This window comes from Sus scrofa, chromosome 17 (assembly GCF_054392235.1).
Source record: "Sus scrofa isolate SSC_HxYL_T2T_F1_AM1 chromosome 17, Sscrofa_HxYL_maternal_Yorkshire_Landrace_v2.0, whole genome shotgun sequence".
Classification (NCBI taxonomy): domain Eukaryota; kingdom Metazoa; phylum Chordata; class Mammalia; order Artiodactyla; family Suidae; genus Sus; species Sus scrofa.
Genome location: NC_139399.1, coordinates 70,213,027 through 70,231,838, shown reverse-complemented (window position 1 = coordinate 70,231,838; position 18,812 = coordinate 70,213,027). Strand labels below are relative to the sequence as shown.

The window sequence follows — 18,812 nt, the reverse complement described above, 5'->3', positions numbered from 1 at the left end:
TCTGTCCCAAAACATCAAAAACAAAACTTGGGTTCTCGCCGGCACTTTCCAGGGCGGGGCCGCAGGGGAGGGTCTGCGCCCAGGCCCGCGTCTCTGCCAGCCTGTTCTCCCCCCTTCCCTGACGGACGGGGAGGTCCCAACCACGGGGTTGGGTTTGTCTCCTAAATGGCTGGCGAGGCTCTCGACAGCTTGGCCACTGCTCGCTGGGAAGAGCTGTGCTTTGGACCATTCTGGAATGTTCTGAGATGCTGGTCAGAGCCACCCTGGGGAGGCTGAGCTGAGAGGGCCTGGTCGCCTTGGGACCCGAGCCTTTTCTGTTTTACTTTGGGGGCTGTTTCCATGCAGCACGAGGAGCTGGCCTTCATGGACGCAGCTCTGGGCCTAAGGTCCCTGACTGGGTAACGATGGCATCAGGGGCCCCCGGGGCCCCCATCTCCGCTCTGGTAGACGTGCCCTCTGCTGTGTCCCGGACACGGTGCCCCCCTCCCCCCGTCCCCCATCCCCTTCTCTGTCGGTCCCTCCAGCTCTCCGCCCTGCAGTGCCTCCCACCTCCGCAGGGAAGCCCTCCAGTCACAGGGCTGAGCTGATCGGGGCCGGTGCCCCTCCCTAGCTGGGCAGTCCTGTCTGTCTCTCCCACTGCCCAGGCCTCAGGGGTCCTGACCCACAGCCCCTGGGAGATCCTGTGTGCCGTTCTCCCAGACAGAGGCAGGGAAGGTGCCACCAGGCGGAGAGTCATGAACGAACGAAAGGCACGCGTGGCATCTGGACAGCTTTTCCCAGGGCTCAGCTAATTGAATACATTGGCTAATGAGCAAAGGAAATTAATTGCGGTTTGAGATGTGGCCATTTTCCCACGTGCGTTTTGTCGGTGCTGTCGGCCTCTGTCACCCGCTCTCAGTGCCTCTGCCTGCGAGCAGGGGGCACATCCGGAGACGTCCCCCGGCCATGCTGGGGCAGGGGACCAGCCCCCTGGGGTGGCTCTGTGCCTCTCTGGGCCTGGTCTCCAGGCCTCTTTGGGGCACATGGGCAGAGCCAGAAGAGGTACCCGGGATCTGGCTGAGGCTTGGAGGTCTTGGTGCTGAGAGCCTGCTTGGTGCAGCCGGCGGGACATCCGGTGGCAGGACACCAGCTGGACAGGACGGGGCAGGGCCTGAGTCAGCGTCTGTAGTCAGGCTGAGGCTGGACCACGCGGCCTTGGCCCTGAAGGGTCTCGTTTCTGCCTCACTGCCCCCACCACGGAGGCCAGTGGTCTCAGCTCCTGGGGCTGGCAGGGCTGGGGTGATGGGGGTGTCCGGGGGATGACGACGCGGGCGGGTGAGCGGGCCCCTGTCAGCTTCCCACGCGCCCTGTGCTCTGCGCCCCTTAGGAGCCCGGACCCTGTCCTTGGCCGTCCGCTCTGCTCCCTGGGCCCCCAGCCCCAGCCTGTCCGTTTTGGGTGGATGCCCACTGCCCCACGGCTCTGGTTCCGTTAGTGGGGAGCTGACAGGCCCTCCTGCTCCCGCCCGCAGCCCTGGGGATGCTGGCCCAGTGGCCGAGGGTGCTGGGACAGCGTGTGTGAAGCTGGGCTTTGCTGGAAGACAGGGCGGCCGCTTCTGCGTCTGGAAAGGAAGCGGTTGGGGTCGGGGGGGATCGTGGGCCCCTGCGAGGGGCAGGCTGTGTCCTGTTTACTCTGGGAGCTTGGGGAGCGTGGCGGGTGTCCTGGGGAGCAGCGGGGGCCGCGGTCCCCCACGTGGAGCCCTGGGGTGGCCGCCGCGGGTTCCTGGCCTGGCTCTGCCCGCCCGCTGACCGCCCACCCTGCCCCCAGGTTCCTGCTGGTCTTCTCCTGCCTCGTGCTGTCCGTGTTCTCCACCATCAAGGAGTACGAGAAGAGCTCGGAGGGCGCGCTCTACATCCTGGTGGGTCCCCGGCAGGCTGCGCTTCCCCTGCGCCGATCCCCTGACCTCCGCCCACAGGCACCCCGTCCTCCCCGCACCCACGGCCCCTCGTGCCCTTTGGTCCCTTCCAGCCTCCCCTCCCGACACTGGTGATGCGGCAGCACCCTCAGGCCCCACCTGCACCTCCTCCAACACCCACGGCACCCGGTTATGCTCCGGCTGCTCCCTGTGTCATCACAGCGCCTGACAGCCTCGGCCCCCCTTTTCCAACCCCCTTTCCCACCTCCCGTGCTCACTGGAGCCCGAGGGCGCAGGCGGCCCCCCCAGCTCGGAGTGTGGGGTGTCCCCGGCAGACGGTGTGGGGTGTGGGTTGCCAAGCGCACAGCAACCCCGCGATGGGAAGGGGTGGGCGCCATGGCAACCACAGCGTAGCGTCTGTGTTGCTGTCGGTGATGGAGCCTCCGCAGGGAGGCTGTTCTCCCATCAGGGGGCACCTCTCGGGGGCCTCCTGACCTGCCCTCCCCCCCCCCCCCCCCCCCCCCCGGTTCCGGGGCTGCCTCAGGCCTGGGGGCCCCACCCCCACCCAGCCACACGGGACGGGGCCCGGGGTCCTGTCGCTGGCGGTGGCTCAGCTGTGACTCCCCGGCAGGAAATCGTGACCATTGTGGTGTTCGGCGTGGAGTACTTTGTGCGGATCTGGGCTGCCGGCTGCTGCTGCCGGTACCGCGGCTGGAGAGGGCGGCTCAAGTTTGCTCGGAAGCCCTTCTGTGTGATCGGTGAGGCCGGGCGGGGCCGGGGCGGGGCGGCTCCTTCTGGAAGCTGCTTCTCCCCTGCGTTGGGGCGTCGGAACCCGGGGTTCACGCGGCCTGTGGGCAGGCCGGGCCGGACGGGTCGGGGTTGGGCGGCCGGGGCCCCGCCGCGGAGGGCCGGCCCGAGCTCCGCCGTCTCCGCAGACATCATGGTGCTGGTGGCCTCCATCGCCGTGCTGGCGGCCGGCTCCCAGGGCAACGTCTTCGCCACGTCGGCGCTGCGGAGCCTGCGCTTCCTGCAGATCCTCAGGATGATCCGCATGGACCGGCGCGGCGGCACCTGGAAGCTGCTGGGCTCCGTGGTCTACGCGCACAGCAAGGTGCGCGGCGCGGGCCGGCCCTTCTGGGCGCCTTCCCCCCTCCCGCTTTTCCGCGAGGCCCCTCTGGAGCCGGCTCGCTCTGCGGTGGGTGGGCGCGCCTCTCGAGCGGCGGCTGTGGTGGCCGCTGGCTGCAGCCCCGTGTCCTGTCCAGACCCTGTCCCTGGGTTCCTGGCAGCCCAGCGTGCCAGGCCGTGCCGGGAGGTCGGCCTGCTCGTGGCGTATGGGCCCAACAGCCGCCCCCCCCAACTGTGCTCCCTGTCAGCCCGGCCCTGAGGCTGGGGCCGGTTAGCAAGACGGGGAGCAGGTGGGCCCCCCAGGAGTGGCAGGCTCAGGGCAGGGGGCGTGGTGTCCCTCCAGGCCCACGATTCTCCAGCCTGACGGCCTCATGGCCTCCTGGGGACATTCATGGTCCCCGGTGGCTGTGGCACTGGGTCACCCTTGCCTGTTGTCCTCCCGGGCGTGGGCTGCTGGGGGCTCGGCTGCCGGCTCTTGGGAGGGGCGTCCACCCCTGAGGCCCCGAGAACACGGAGCCCAGCGAACCTCCAGGCATCGGGCCCTGGGCTGGCCCCTGGCCCCGCGGCTGACTGTCCGTCTCTTCCAGGAGCTGGTCACTGCCTGGTACATCGGCTTCCTCTGCCTCATCCTGGCCTCGTTCCTGGTGTACTTGGCGGAGAAGGGCGAGAATGACCACTTCGACACGTACGCGGACGCGCTCTGGTGGGGCCTGGTGAGCGTCGGCCGCTGGGCCCTTGTCCTCCGCTGACCACGTGCTTGAGGACTTGGCCTTCCTGGGGGGTCCCTCCTGCCCATTGTCTGTGCCCCCCGCCCCAAGATATGCCCCCGACCCCTGGACCTGGGCTGTAGGCGCACAGCTCCCTGGCTGAGCTGGCTGGAGTCGTCGCTCTGGGGCCACCTGCTGGCCACCAGAGACCATGAGGCCGCGTGGAGGTGGCAGCCCAGGGGTGGGGGTGGGGTGGGGAGCATGTGCTGGCTCCTGGGGGCGGAGAGCCTGTGCCCAACCAAGGCTGGGCACCTCCCTTCCTCACTGACCGCCTGTGTGACCACTGGTGGAGGGGAGGAGGGCAGGGCCGTGACGCCGAGGGACAGAGGAGTTTGAGAAGAAGCACCGGGCCCCTTGGCTCCCCCAGCTCACCCTCCCAGGCTGCCCCCGCCCAGGACGGGTCTGGACCCTGTGATTTTCTGCCTGTGCTCATGGCCCCTCGAGGGCCTTGCTCCTGTCACTGGTGCAGGTGGCCTCTTCTGAGCCTGTGCTCTGGGGACAGGCCGGGCCCTGCAGGCCTCGACCCCAACAGCAGAACAGACCTCGGCCTGGAGCCTCCTCGCCAGAGTGGGGGTGCTGGACCCTCAGCTGTGGGGGTCGGGGGGGGGCAGGGGTTGAGTGGAGGGCAAAGTCCACTGTCTCCTGGGACCCTCGACCCAGCTGCAAAACCAATGGCCTCATGACGTTGGGCAGAAGCTGCAAGTCCAGTTACCGGGAGGAGGGAGGCCAGCTCTCAGCGGCATGGGCGTCAGCGTAGTTTATTCGCAGTTGTTTTATTCGTCGTCACAGGCCCAGAATCCGTGTGCTTCTGTCCGACCATGCGGGAGGCCTGGGGTGGGGGCTGAGCACCGGAGCCCACACGTCCCTCCAGATAGTCGGCCCTCGCTGGTCATTTGGCCCGCCCTGCCCTGGGCCCCTCGTGGGGCTCCTCCATCTTTAAGAATTGAATCCGGAGTCCCTGGCAGTCTGGCAGTTACAGATCTGGCATTGTCACCGTGGTGGCATGGGTCACTGCGGTGGCACCGATTCGATCCTTGGCCCAGGAACTTTGGTATGCTGTGGTTGGGACCAAAAAAAAAAAAAAAAAAAAAACCCAACAACAAACACTCCCCCCAAAAAAACCTCAAAAAAATTGAATCAAAGTTTTGAACATGCCAAGTGGTTCCCGCTGTGGCTCCGCGCCGCGCCCCTGGCAGAGGCGGGCCCCTTCTGCACGGTCCCCCATCGACGACGCGCCAGGACTGAGCTTTCCGGGGCGGACTTGCTCGTTAAGGCTCCGCTTTGCCCTGGGATCTGGTGGGGTCGGCCCCTCCCCTGTCCCGTGCTGCCTTCTTGGAGACCATCCCGCCCGAGCCCCTTCTGCTCTGCAGGCCAGTGGTCCTAGGAGGGGGCTGACTGGTGTTGGTGGGGTGGCCCCCCTTTCTCAAGCCAGGCACCCAAATGCTGGCTATGAGCACTGGCTGCTTGGGGCTGGGCTCCCCAAACGCTGGGTCTCCTGGGGCCCTTGGTTGGAGGAGCAGCCCGGCTGTGGAATGGGAGGGGAGCCTTCCAGCATGACCCCCGCCCCTGCACGTGGGGGGGAGAAGAAGTTTGGGGGTTCGGAGGTGGCCGTTGGGGGACTGAGGGCGGCCGATGGTGACCCTGGCCTCTCAGGCCCCGTGTGTGGGGGTTTGTCCAGCTGGCCTGAGGCCAGAGTGGGGGTGGCCGGTCAGGTCCCTGCCTGAGTGGGGGGCTCACTGTCCCCAGATCACCCTCACGACCATCGGCTATGGCGACAAGTACCCCCAGACCTGGAACGGGAGGCTCCTGGCGGCGACGTTCACCCTCATCGGCGTCTCTTTCTTTGCTCTTCCGGCCGTAAGTCCTGCCCGTCCTGCCTGGCTGGGGACAGGGTGCTGGGCAGGTGGGCACGGGCACAGCTCTCGGCACGTCCACAGCCCCGGGAGCCCAGGCGGCAGCTCCCTTGATGCTCCAGACTGTGCCTTCCGACCTTCGTCTGCGCTGCTGTCGGCTCTCCCGGCAGCGGGATTGGCTGGGACGGTCCTTGCGACCAGGAGCAGTGCAGTGGGTGACACGGCTCCCTGTCAGTCTCCCGCAGAAGAGGCAGGGGTGCTGTTAACGCTGGGGCCCCGGGGGCTGGCCGTGCTGCCCTCCAGGTACCCTCCTCGGTGACCCTGGGCCTCAGCCCACTGCTCCGGTGTGGCCCGGTCAGGAAGGAGGCCCCCCCTGGGGCCCAGACGTGTCCGGTGTGGACCCTGCCAGGCTCCCCTGAGCCTCAAGTTCCTTTAGCCCCAGGTCCGTCTCTCCCCAGCCTGTCTCCTGGCGACTAGAGGCTGCGGGACAGAGGAGGCGGCCGGCAGAGCCAGGAGCGCAGGCGCGGGTGCCGTGGGGCTGTGGTCCTCAGGGCGCCGTCTGACCCCAGTGACTTGCAGGGCATTTTGGGGTCTGGCTTTGCTCTGAAAGTTCAAGAGCAGCATCGTCAGAAGCACTTCGAGAAGAGGCGGAACCCTGCAGCAGGCCTGATCCAGGTGAGTCCAGGCGGCCCCCTTGAACCCCCACGAGGACCGGTGGGACCCCGGCCTGGGCCGCGGCGTCGGCGTGGAGCCCTGCTCGGCGCCTGCCTCCCTGTTGGGGAGCCCGAGTCTGGGCCGAGAACCGGCTTAGACGCCCGGGGCGGGTGCTGGCTGTCGTCTGCGGGTCCGGCTGTCACGGGGCAGAGGGAAGAACCGTGAACTTGAAGGCCAGTCGGTGGAAGCCGGCCAGTCTGAGGAGCAGAGAGAGGAGAGGCGAGCAGAGCCCATGGGCCACCGTCTAACGTAGCCTTATCCGCAGAGCGGGCTTCCCAAGAAGGGAAGGGGGTGAGCAGGGGCAGTGTCTAAAAAATAGGCTGAAAACGTCCCCGGTTTGAGGGAAGAGGTGCATCTGCACGTCCAGGGAGGGTGAAGTCCAAGAGCCACATGGGGACACGTTTGGTCACAGGGTTGAAACCCACAGAGAGGGGGCTCGGAAGCGGCACGTGGGGGGCTCTTGCACCTGGGCCTTCAGGGAGGGTAACTGCCTGTTTCTCGTCAGACTCCATGGAGGCCAGAGGCAGGGGGATGATGAATTTGAAGTCTTTAAAGAAAAAAGCCATTGGAGTTCCCTAGCCCCTCAGCAGGCTAAGGATCTGGTGTTGTCGTTGCTGTGGCGCGGGTTCGATCCCTGGCCCAGGACCTTCCGCATGTTGTGGGCGCGGCTGAGAAAAGAGCTAAAACTGAAATTCTTCAAAGAAATTATGGATATAAGTCTCTGTGACTTGGGTTTCTTAGATATGATGGCAAAAGCACAAGCAATTAAAGAAAAAAAGTAGAAAAATAGGACTTGATCAAAATGAAAAACTTGGAGTTCCCGTCGTGGTGCAGTGGTTAACGAATCCAACAAGGAACCATGAAGTTTCAGGTTCAATCCCTGGCCTTGCTCAGTGGGTTAAGGGTCCGGCGTTGTCTTGAGCTGTGGTGTGGGTCGCAGACGCGGCTCAGATCCCGCGTTGCTGTGGCTCTGGTGTAGGCCGGCAGCTACAGCTCCGATTCGACCCAGCCTGGGAACCTCCATGTGCCGTGGGAGCAGCCCAAGAAATGGCAAAAAGCAAAAGAAAAGAAAAGAAAAACGTTCGTGCATCAAAGGACACTCTTTATAGTGTCTCTTTATTATTACTAATTTTTTTGTTTTTTAGGGACACACCCAAGGCAAATGGAGGTTCCCAGGCTAGGGGTCCAATCAGAGCTATAGCTGCCGGCCACAGCCACAGCTACAGCGACTCGGGATCCAAGCTGCATCTGTGACCTACACCACAGCTCACGGCAACTCCAGATTCTTCACCCACTGAGTGAGGCCAGGAATCGAGCCCGCAACCTTGTGGTTCCTAGTTGGATTTGTTTCCGCTGCGCCACGACGGGAACGCCAAAGGACAGTCTGTAGAGTGTCTCTTTAGAGAGTGAAAAGTCAGCCCCAGAGTGGGAGACGACGTTTGCAAATCAAGTATCCGCTAAGAGTCTAGTATCGAGCATATATGGAAAGGACTCCTGTAGCCCAACAAGAAAAAGATAAACCACCCAATGAGGAAACGGGCAAAGGATCTAAGTCGACGTTTCTCCAGAGGAGACACACGTCTCCAAAGAAGAGGGCCAGTGAGAACATGGGAAGGCCTTCCGCATCATTCGTGGGGAAAGGCAGATCACAGCTCTCCCCGTGCGCCAGCACGGCAAACGTTTTATTCTCTTTTATTTTATTTGGGTCTTTTGTCTTTTCAGGCCCGCACCCGTGGCATCGGAGGTTCCCAGGCTGGGCGTCGAATGGGAGCTGAGGCTGCGGGCCTGCGCCACAGCCACAGCCACGTCAGATCCAAGCTGTGTCTGCGACCGGCACCACAGCTCACGGCAACGCCGGATCCTTCACCCACGGAGCGAGGCCGGGGATGGAACTGAAACCTCATGGTTCCTGGTCGGATTCGTTTCTGCTGCGCCACGAGACGGGAACCCTGGCAAATATTTTAAAAGTCAAAAAGGGTTGGTGAGCTGTGGAGAAGCTGGAACCGTGTGCGTGGCTGCAGGCCCGGGAGTGGGTGCAGCCGCTGTAGAAAACAGCGTGGTGGTTCCTCAAAAAGTTACCATAGATCACGTGACCTGGAAGTCCCACCCCTAAGCCTAGGCCCCAAAGAATTGAAGGCACGTGTTCAGGAGCTCCCGTCATGGCTCAGTGGTAAGGAATCCATGAGGTTCGAACGAGCAAACTAGGAACCACGAGGTTGCAGGTTCGATCCCTGGCCTCGCTCAGTGGGTTGAGGATCTGGCGTTGCCATGAGTTGTGGTGCAGGTCACAGATATGGCTCAGATCCTGTGTTGCTGTGACTGTGGTGTAGGCTGGAAGCCGCAGGTCCGACCCCTAGCCTGGGATCCTCCATATGCCTCAGATGTGGCCCTAAAAATACAAAGAAAAAACAACCAAAAAACAAAAGCAAAAACGTGTTTGATCAAAAACTTTGACCAGTGCCTGTAGCGGCACGATGCACGCAGCTGAGAGATGGAAGCAGCTCACGTGTCCGTCCGCGGCTGAAAGGATAGACGAGGTGGGGTGGATCCATACACTTGGCTGGGTTCGGGCTCAGCAAGGGCGAAGCTCTGACCCACGCCCTGGCCTGGATGGGCCGCGAGAACACGCTGAGAGGGCCGGACAGAGGCCATCGCTAGGGTTTGTCCCGAATAGGGGCCCCTCGGAGGCCCGGGCAGCTTAGGGGTGCCGGGGCGGGGCGGGGGCAGGAGGGGCTGGGGAGTAGCTGCTCGTGGTGGGGACGCTTGCTTTTGAGGTGGCGAAAGCGTGGGACTAAGCAGAGGGGTGTTTGCCCAGCGGCGTGAATGCTGTCAAGGCCGGCGTGCAAACGCCACTTAGAACGGGGACTTCTGCGGTCCGTGTGCTTTGCACAACTAATGAGGAGCCTGGGCGCGAAGCCCAGGCCGGCTCAGGGTCCGCGTAGACGACAGGGGCTTGCCTGCCAGGGCTCACGTCCAGGCGGAGGAGGCTCGGGTCCATGGCTCTGTGTCCCCCGCCCACGTCCAGACCCCCGCGCGTCCCTTCCCGAGGCAAACTGCGGGCCCTCCCGTGGTCTCTGGCCGCTTGGCTTCCTCGCTGAACCCCTGTTCTCCCCGCAGTCCGCCTGGAGGTTCTACGCCACCAACCTGTCCCGCACGGACCTGCACTCCACGTGGCAGTACTACGAGCGCACGGTGACCGTGCCCATGTACAGGTACCCCCGCCGGCCCGCCCCTGGTTCTTAATCCCCATTTTGTGGTTGTAGTTCATCACTTTGATTGGCTTTCGTTTCTTTTTCTTTAAAATGTGTGTGCTTTTCAAAGAGGCATTGTGTGTGACTTGTTTTATGAATTTTGTTCTTTTTTTGTAGTTTGCGGCTTTTAGTTTTCACCTTCATTCCGCTCCTGCCTCGTGTCCTTGCTGTGGGGTTTGCGCGGGAGCGTTGTGGGCTGAGCCCCCAGGGCTCGCGGAGGTAAATGCCGGCTGCTTCTGTGGACCGCAGCCCGGCACTGCCGTCGGGGCCGCCCGCACTTAGAAGTGAAACGGGGAGTTCCCATCGTGGCTCAGCGGTAACGAACCCAACTAGTATCCATGAGGACATGGGTTCGATCCCTGGCCCTGCTCAGTGGGTGAAGGATCCGACGTTGCCATGAGCTGTGGTGTAGGCCGCAGACAAGGCTTGGATCTGGCGTTGCTGTGGCTGTGGTGGAGGCTGGCAGCTGTAGCTCTAATTCGACCCCTAACCTGGGAACCTCCATGTGCCGCTGATGCGGCCCTTAAAAGCCAAAAAAAAAAAAAAAAAAGTGAAAGACCACCTTGCCATGTCCCCTCCAGCGAGGGCCAGGGCCTCTGCTCGAAGGTGGGCGCCCTAGACCTCAGCGAGGCCCTCAGGACAAAGCACAAAGGCCCCCAGGCACCCTTGGGTGGGAGAGAAGGGGCCGGGAAGCCCCCCGGGGGTGGTCGGAGGAGCAAGGCTGGCAGGCCTGGGAGGCCGCGTGGTCAGCAGGCGGCTTCCCAGGCACCCCTTGCCACCCTGAACTATGCGCCAGACCTGGCTGAGGTCAGTGGCTGAGGTGAGAAGGTCCACGCAGGCCTGGTGGCCTCAGTGGGCACTGCCCACCTGCCTGCCCTCCCCCCTGCAGTGAGGCTGAGCCCCAGGATCCCCTCACCGGCCCCAGCCTGGGGCAGGTCCGCCCACAGTCCCCACCTGCCACCCGTCCACCTCCTCCAGCATCCAGCCCACCTGCACTTTCTAGAACCCTCGGCCCCTTCCCCGGGCGGTGTCTCCAGCCCAGCGGCCGAGGCGGCACCGACCCTCAGGCTAATTTTCTTTGTTCTGTTGTTTCCCCCACTTCCCTTGCCAATTTTTTTCATTTTCGTTTCCTTATCCCGTTCTTTTCAAATGTTCCGTTCCTTCCCCTTTGTGTGCGCGAAAACTCTTGAAAGCTCGCAAACTCAAACCTACGGGGCCTCCAGGTAGGACTGCATGGGTGGGAAACGTGTGGCGTGGTTCTGTCCTGTCGGGGTCTGTCCTCGGGCCCCCGAGCCCACGGCCGCCCGGCTCCCCCGCACCCGCCCAGCCTGTGGCCCCCGCCTGGAGCCACGTGCTCCCCCCACCGCCCTGGTTCCCCTCTTCACTGTCCCCCCAGCTGCTTTCTTGTGCCACATCTGTCCACCCTGTGTCCTCTGTTCCTTGTCCTGCTTCCTGCCTTGTCGGTGGCTGGGGTCCTTCCCCTGCGCCTCCGCCCTGCCCATGGGCCCCACGCACGCCCAGAGCTGGTGGAGAAGGGACCTCTGCCAGCCCAGCTCGGGGCACCCCCAGCCAGCGGCCCCTGTCGTGGCAGGCAGCTCCGTCCTGCCCGTGGCCTTGGGCCTCCCTCTCTGTACTCCCCGCCCCTCCAGTCTTCCTGCTGCCGCCCGGCCCTTTGTCCACACTTAGTTTGTGTGCCCTTGAGTCTGGGGTCCTGACCCCGGAGCGCGGCCGCTGACCTGGGGCAGGTCGCTTTGTAGGCCCCGTGCTTCCTCTCACAGTGGTGGCACCGTGGACAGGCCAGGGGCACCTGCTGCCGTTAGGCTCCCCCTTCCCTGCGGGAACCGGGTTAGCAGCTTCACCCCCACTCCCGGGGAAGAGGGCACCCAGCCCGGAGCCACCTGGGCCCCTGGGCTTCCTCCCAAGCAGTGCCTGCCTGTCCCTGTCGGCCGCAGCCCCGGGGGCCCCAGGGAGCAGCGTCCTTCCCTGTCGCTGAGCCTCCAGGCTGCCGGGCAGTTGGGGAGGGGTCCCTCCGCCCAGCCCCACGTCCCCCACCCCCCAGCCAGGGGACTGGAATTGTCCCCGGAGCCGGCTGACCCCCAGACTAGCCGCCGCTTGCTCCTGGGGTGCCCCCGATGCGCCCCCCACTCTGTCGCACGCTGCACCCTCGTCCTCCGTGACCGGGGCTGCGTGTGCGTGGCCCTCACGTGTGTCGTGCGTGCACGTCTGTGCCCGAGGCCCCGCCCGCCCGTGTTTTGTCCCTGCGCTGTGTGTCCAAGGCATGTTGTCTGAACTGCGTGTCCCCACCCTGGGCCCGCGTCGGGGCGGCCCGGCTGTCCAGGGTCGCTGCCCCAGGCCCCGTGGTGAGTGGTGAGGGTAGTGGGGAGGCCGGCTCTGCCCAGTGTCCATCCTGGGCTCTGCTGCACCCATGGCACGAACCTGCCCAGGCCTCCTGCTTGGTCTGGCCCTGCGGGGACAGGGGGCACCCTGGAGGGGTGGGGGGGGAGTGAGCGTCCCCAGGCCCAGGCCTAGGCTGGGCAAAGGAACGGAGGGGCACGGCAGTGACCGGGGCCTGCCCGAAGGAGGGGCACTTGATGGGCGCAAGGGGGCGAGTCTGGGCAGAAGGCTTGGGAGGGACCAGAGCCAAGCTAGAGACTCGCAGGCAGGTGGGGCTGGGGTGCGGGGGTCCGAGACCCCCCTGTGTTGGGGACAGCGGGGAGATCTTGAGAGTCCGAGGGGGAGAAGGACGGGCCCCACGGAGGAGGGTGGGCACGAGAGGGGAGGGGCAGGCCCAGGGGGAGATGGGGGAGGGCTGGAGCCAGGGCTGTGGGGGCTGTGGGTGCAGAGTGAGGGCGGGAGCTCGGACGCAGGTGCCCGGGCAGGTCGGGGTCCCCAGGGTCGAGGAGGACTGAGCCCAGGACAGAGTTCAGGGGCTGGGGCTGCAGGGGTGTCACGGTGGTGGGGGTGTCACAGAGCAGGTGGGGGTGTCACATGGTGGGGGTGTCATAGGCTTGGGGTGTCACAGCAGTGGGGTGTCGCAGACAGTGGGGGTCTCAGAGGTGGGGGTGTCACAGTGAGTGGGGGTGACACAGAGCCGCTGGGGTGTCACAGACAGTAGGGCTGTCACAGCGGTGGGGGTGTCACAGCAGGTAGGGGCTGGGTCAGGAAGGGGAGACCAGGCCTGTGCAGCACGTGGGGCAATGAGATGGGAGCCTTGTGGGGGGCAGAAAGGCAGGGGCCTGGGAGCAAGGTGGGGAGTGGGGTGGGTGAGTGGCAGAAGTGTCCCCAGGTGTGTGGGGACTAAAGTCTCTGGAGAGGCTCAGAGGCCAGAGGTGGGGCACCCGGGCTTCCCTAGGAGGCTCCCAGGTCATCTCTGGCCTCACCTGCCCGGGGGCTGCTGTGCCGCAGGTGGCCAGGTGTGTTGCTCTCCTGGGGGGTGTGACTTGGTCTGGGAAGAGGGGCGCGGGGCAGGGCCGGGCCAGCTCGTGGAGGGTCCCGGCTGCTCCGGCCGTGTGGGAGGCCCACCTGCTGACCCGTGGGCTCTCTGCTTGGCATCGCCCTTTTCCTGGGACCTCGGCCGCACCCCAGCTTTGGCAGAGGGGCTCTGCAGGAGGGGTCTGGAGCCTCAGTGTGTTGGGGTGCTGACCTGGGGTGTTCAGGGAGGGGCAGGGCCGGTCTCTGGGGAACGGCCTGGCCACGGCCACCCTCGGGGCGGGGCACATGCAGGTGGGGCCAGGGCTGGGGGCAGGAGTCCCTGGGAGCCCAGGTCTGCTGCCTGGATCCTGCCCTTTCTGCCTGCGAGGCGCCCGCGGGCAGGAGCTGGGGCGGGGCCCCGGGGCTCACTCGCTGTCCTCTGCCGCAGACTGATCCCCCCGCTCAACCAGCTGGAGCTGCTGCGGAACCTCAAGAGTAAGTCTGGACTCGCCTTCAGGTGAGCAGGCAGCCCCGGGCTGGGGCGTCTGGGGCTCCGAGGGGGGCGGTCGCCGGCGGGGAGTGGAGAGGGAGCCCGTGGGCTCCCTGAGCTGAGGGCCGTTTGCCGACTCTGAAGATCTCTCAGCCGCGGAGTGGCTGCAGTGGGTCCCCTCCCCCCGCCCCGCTTCCCCGTGAAGATGCGTCCCTGCTGGAACCTGTGGATGTGCCCTTACTTGGAGCACGTCCTCGTGGGTGTGATGAAGGGAGGGACCTCAGCATGGGTCATCCTGGACCAGCTGGGCCCTGAGCCAACCCCCAGGGGCCTTTTGTGCAGTGCTGTGCACGGCCACGTGGGTGGAGGCAGACACGGGAGGGAGGCGGCCCCCAGCCGGGGCCACCAGGAGCTGGAGGGTCAAGGAGGGTTCCTCGCCAGGGCCTCGGGGCATCACCTGTGGACGCGTTGCCTTTGGAGTCTGGTTCCAGACCCGGGGGAGAGCACAACTGCTGCTTGAGCTGCCAGCTGCCCGGTGCTGGGGCCGCGCTGGAGCACGGATGCGGGCGCTGGGCGGGGGGGTGCTGCTTAGCTCAGACCTCGGAGTGGCTGGAACTGCGTGACTGAGTTTTGAGGAGCACGCGAGGAAGGGCCCGGATCGCCTGGAGGAAGCGGTGGCGGGGAAGCAGATGTTAAAGATGATTCCTGGGGACAGGCTGGGGGTGTCCTGGGGCCCCGGAGTCGCGGTGGGCTGCCTCCAAATGCAAAAGCGGAGGGTGTCTCTGGCGAGTCTGGTGGCTGAGTGAGGCGATGTGGAGACGGGAAAGGAGGTGGAAAATGGGGCCGAACCCGCGTTCCCGAACCTGCGCTCGATGAACTTGGTTCAGCCGCAGAACTTTCCAGGCGCAGCGTGGCGGACGTGGCCCGGTTTCTCTCACCGCTCGTGGCAGACAGGAGAGGGGCGTGGAGGAGGGAACGCCCTGGGCCTGTCCACACTGCGCAGGACTGCGGGTCCGGGCGCTGGTGCCGGCAAAGCGAGCTCTGGAGCGAAGGCCGTGGGCACTGCTGGGGGTGCGGCCACCCCCCGGGCAGACGCAGGGACTGGGCTGGGTCACCAGGCAGAGATCCCTCTTTGTGGCCATTCCTTTGGGAGGCCCACGAAGCTTCAGGCAATTTATTGCGGCAGAAACACTGCCGGCTTGGGCTGGAAAGGGCAGGGGGGCGGGATCAGGAGGTGGCGGGCCCTGGGATGCCGCAGGCAGGCAGCGGGCTGCCGCCAGTGATCCTTCAGGACAAGGAAGAAGAACTCGGCTGGCGGAGTGGGCAGAGGCCAGGCCCGGGGAGCGTGGAGGGTGGGCGAGGGTCTTCCAGCCAGATGGCATTTGTCCCGCAGGATTTCAGACGTGGGTGACGGGTGACCCTTTGTCCCCTAGTTTCCTCCCGTTGGCACGGGGCAGGGGTCTGGCCCGTGCTCGCCCTGCTTTTGGGTTCTGGGAGCAGACACTTGCTCTCTGGTTCTCGGGTCCATGTGGGGACACCCGGGGCCTCGCTCACACCTGGGTCAGGGCATTGACGGACGTGATGAGACTGGGGGCGTAGCGTTGATGCTGCCACCGGCTGAGACTTGAGGGGCTGTTGGGACGGGGCGATTGTGTTCTGGATGGAAGGGGCACGTGCATCTGGGGTGCGCGTAACCCCGTCTGAAGAGGGGTTTGCGGTTGTATTCAGTGCTCTCCAGTCGAGATCGCCCTGGGCCGTCTGGGTGGTTCTAGGTCCAGTGACAAGTGTCCTGAGGAGTCACAGCCAGAGAGGAGCAGCCACGCGAAGATGGAGGCAGAGACTGGAGGGGTGCAATTCCAGGGGTGCTGGGGCCACCAGAAGCTGGGGGGCTGGAAGGCCTGTCCCCCAGAGCGTTCAGACGGGCCCGGCTCTGCCTGCGCCCTGGTTTAGGGCTTCTGCCTCCAGAGCCGGGGGCTGCGTTTCTGCTCTACGTGCAGATCTGCGGTACCTCGGGCGTCCCGGGAAGCGGCCGGCGGTGAGCGGTTGGCCCCTGGGCTGGGCTGAGGAGAGCGTCCCGCCTTGAGCTCCAGGCGGGGCTGCGGGCTGCGGGGCCGCAGGGCCGGGCGCCCACGGAGGCCTCCACGCATGCCTTCCAGGATGGGACCCTGGGGCGGACGCTATTCCTGAGGGCGTGAGGGGAGCTGAGGAGGCTGGGGGGCGGTCCTCGGGGACGCAGCCCCCGGCAGGACGGTCCCACCCTCCTGTCTGTGTGTCACGTTTGCTCTGCCGACCTCACGGGGACACGGAACCTGTTATTCACAAATTTGGACATGCGCCGAGAGCCCCCTCGTAAGCCCAGAGGCGGACATGGGCACAGCCGGCCCGAGGTGTCCGCAGGCCCGGGGGCCGGCCCGGCCAAGTCCACGCCTCGCCTTCTGTTTGGAGTGTGGCCGTGGACGTTCCGCCCAAGCCGAGTGGGGCCCCGGGGCACTAGCCTTGGGGCACGTGACCACACGCTGGGGACTCGGCGCCCTTGGGTCAGGTCCATTTCATCCAAGTGCAGGACGTCCCAGCAGCCGTCTGTCCTGGGCATTGACTGTGGAAGTTGGCCGCCCAGGTGTCCAGCTTCCTTCACGCTTTTGTGGGAAGCCGGCTGCTGTCGGCGTTTCTGAGCAAAGCAGGTGTCCACAGCTTGGGTGAGGGTGACCTTCTGGAGGCCCCTTCCAGATTCCCTGTCCCCCGGGACCTGCCTGCTCGGGCCCCCAGGGGCTCTTGGGGTGGATGGGCCCAGTGGAGGTGTGGGGCCTGGTGTGGCCCCGAGGTGGGGGCCGTGGGGGGGTCCGCCGGGCGGGCCAGCTGCTAACAGTCTTGTGCTTCTGTTTGAAGGAAGGAGCCTCAGCCGGAGCCCTGTCCAAGGTCAGTGCCTGCCTGCCTCCCGCTGCCCTGGGCGCGTGGCCCGCCCTCCCCTCTGCGTCTGCTCCGCTGCCATCAGGGGCCGCCTGTGCATGCTCCCGCGTGGAACTGCGTGCAGACGCCTGCCTTTAAGTCACTTCTCCTGTGTCTGCACCCCCCCCCCCCAGGGACCCGGGCGGCTCTGCAGCTGAGGGGCAGCCCCGCCACCCGTGACTGCAGCTCCTCGGCCTGGGGGGAAGCTTCTGGGGGAGCACTCCCCACGCCCCCGGTCTGTCCTGAGCCCACGGCCAGGTGCCATCCCCACGGGCCTCCCTCCCTGGGTCCCGGGCAGGTGGGAGAAGGGCCGATCCGAGGGGGGGCTCTTTGTACCAGCCTCGAGCAGGCGCTGTTTGCTGAGGGTCTCTGGGGGAAGGGAGAGGGTGCCCTTTGGGCAGGTCCCCTGCCGGCCTCACACACCCTCTCCATGTGTCGAGGCCCTGCAGTTCTCTTCGCTTTGGGGCAAATTAGGGGCGGGGCTGAGTGGGGCCCCTTTGGGTGACCTCTGCTAGGGGCAAGGGGGGCGGTGACAGAGGCTCCTACTTTCCTAGTGTGTAGAAGAAAATGCAGGTCACTTCGCAGCTTCAGGCCTCCCTGTGTCGCTGTGTATCTCTGAGCTGGGGCCCCCAGCGCCCCTCCACACCGGCAGAGCCCGGTCCCCCAGGCCATGGGCCAAAGACGCCTGCCTGCTAGGTGGTAGTGCCCCCTGGACCGAAAGCCACTTGGCCGGCCGCTTGGGGGTTGGGGGGAGTTGGGCCGAGCCCCACCCTCTGCATCTTTCAGAGGGCACACACCTCCATCCCCCAGGTCCCCGGGGGGCGGGCAGCTGGGGCCCGGGGCTGCAAAGGTCGTCACGCTTTGCCCCGAACCAGCCCACAGAGCCGTGGTGGTGAACGCTCAGGCCCTGGACCAGAGTTGGTTCAGGGTGTTCTCACCAGCAGGACGGGAGTGAGGGGCCCGCGGGGCGCTGCTGTCAGAGAGGGCGGGAGGCGCACGCGGAGGGCCTGCGGTGCGGGGCCCCAAGGGCACCCCATTTTTCCAGTCCCTGTCAGTGGTGCCGTCGGCCCCTTCTGTCCTGAGGCCGGGGGGGTGGGTATGGCTGCCCTTGGCTCTGCCCGTTGGGGCCTCGGCGCTTCCACCCCGCCCCTGCCGCCCGCGCCTCCTGTGCGCTCGCCCTGCCTTCCGCTCCCCTCCCGACAGTTTTCGTCTCAGCCTCTCTCTCTCTCTCTCTCCTCTCCTGCCCTCCCCTCCCCTAATCTGGAAAATCTTGCCGCCCCCCCAAGTGCCTTTAATCATGTCACTGCCCTTCTCGGGCCCCTTTCGCGTCCGCTCTGTCCTTGGGGATGAGGTGGCTGACCCTGAAAGCAGGACTCCAGGTGAGGACACGCGGAGCCCCCGGCTCTCCCGCGACTTCTGTGCCTCCTCCCCCACCCCGCTTCCCGCTCCTCCTGCCCGCCCTCCCGTGTGCCCGTGTGTCCCCGCCTGCCCGTGACCCAGCGGCTGCCCCTTCCCCTGGGGGTCCTGGGCTGAGGTCCTGGGCGCAGAGGGCCTGCTTGCTCTGGATGCACACCTGTCCGACAGGTGACAGGCAGCATTTCTGTCCCCACTGGAGCAGCCGCCAGCCCCTCTTAGCACTGGGTGGGCGGTAGGCCTGCAGGCGATGTCCTGCTCAGGGCCCACGCGAGGGAGCGCTGTTCCGTCAAGTGCAGGTGGACGAAGGGACCCTCTCTCCTGGCTCGTGGTGGGGACGCGCCCGTGGCTGTGTGGGCATCAGACCGAGGTGTGGGGTTGGGGGCGGCGCGGGCAGGGGTCTCGGGCTGTGCTGCTCCGGGTGTGTCTCTGACCTGCCCTCTGTGCCCCCTTTCTGACTGCCCGTGCCTGGGGGGACCCCGCCCCCCGCTTTGCCCCTCCTCTGTGTGGCCCCCTGTCGCAGGTGGCCGTGTGCCGTGTTGGGTGCGTGTCTGTCCAGTCTGGTCCTGGTGCGTGTCCATGCCGCCTCTGCTGTCCTCTCGAGCCCAGGCTCACCTGCCGGCAGTTCTGATGGGGTGGAGCGCCACGTGGCTGGCGCGGTGAGAGGCTCCAGTGCCAGCCTGGAGCCCAGAGGCCGTGCGCTGGGGTCGGGGACCCTCACACCTCCAGAGCAGAGGGAGCCGCGCCGCCAGTAGCCCCCCTCCCCCGTTCCGGCTGCTCTCTCTCTCGACTGCGCGGTCTCAAGTGGAGCTGCTGGGCACGGGAGGCTGTTTAAACTGTCGGTAAAATTGAGGGCAGTCAGCGCCGTTCCAGCCTTTCCTGTCGTGCGTGTTTGGGAGCCTGGCGTGACTCGGTGCGCTTGGCCGGGTTGGACTGCAGGCCCTGGGAGG

General features: G+C 65.7%; 1 protein-coding gene across 15 annotated transcripts in view; it reads left to right on the top strand.

Annotated features, from left to right (window-relative positions):
- Positions 1–18,812, top strand: part of KCNQ2 (potassium voltage-gated channel subfamily Q member 2) — a 47,211-nt gene that overhangs the window by 12,330 nt on the left and 16,069 nt on the right. For 10 of the 15 annotated variants that reach the window (XM_021077775.2, XM_021077774.2, XM_021077766.2 and 7 more), the window contains exons 2-11: positions 1,805–1,895; positions 2,524–2,650; positions 2,828–3,003; positions 3,605–3,730; positions 5,531–5,641; positions 6,217–6,312; positions 9,469–9,563; positions 10,796–10,825; positions 13,462–13,530; positions 16,390–16,419. In XM_021077775.2, coding sequence (XP_020933434.1) covers positions 1,805–1,895; positions 2,524–2,650; positions 2,828–3,003; positions 3,605–3,730; positions 5,531–5,641; positions 6,217–6,312; positions 9,469–9,563; positions 10,796–10,825; positions 13,462–13,530; positions 16,390–16,419 — 951 coding nt within the window. The remainder of the gene's footprint in view (positions 1–1,804; positions 1,896–2,523; positions 2,651–2,827; positions 3,004–3,604; positions 3,731–5,530; positions 5,642–6,216; positions 6,313–9,468; positions 9,564–10,795; positions 10,826–13,461; positions 13,531–16,389; positions 16,420–18,812) is intronic. The other 5 variants (XM_021077769.2, XM_021077773.2, XM_021077765.2 and 2 more) reach the window with 1 other exon arrangement.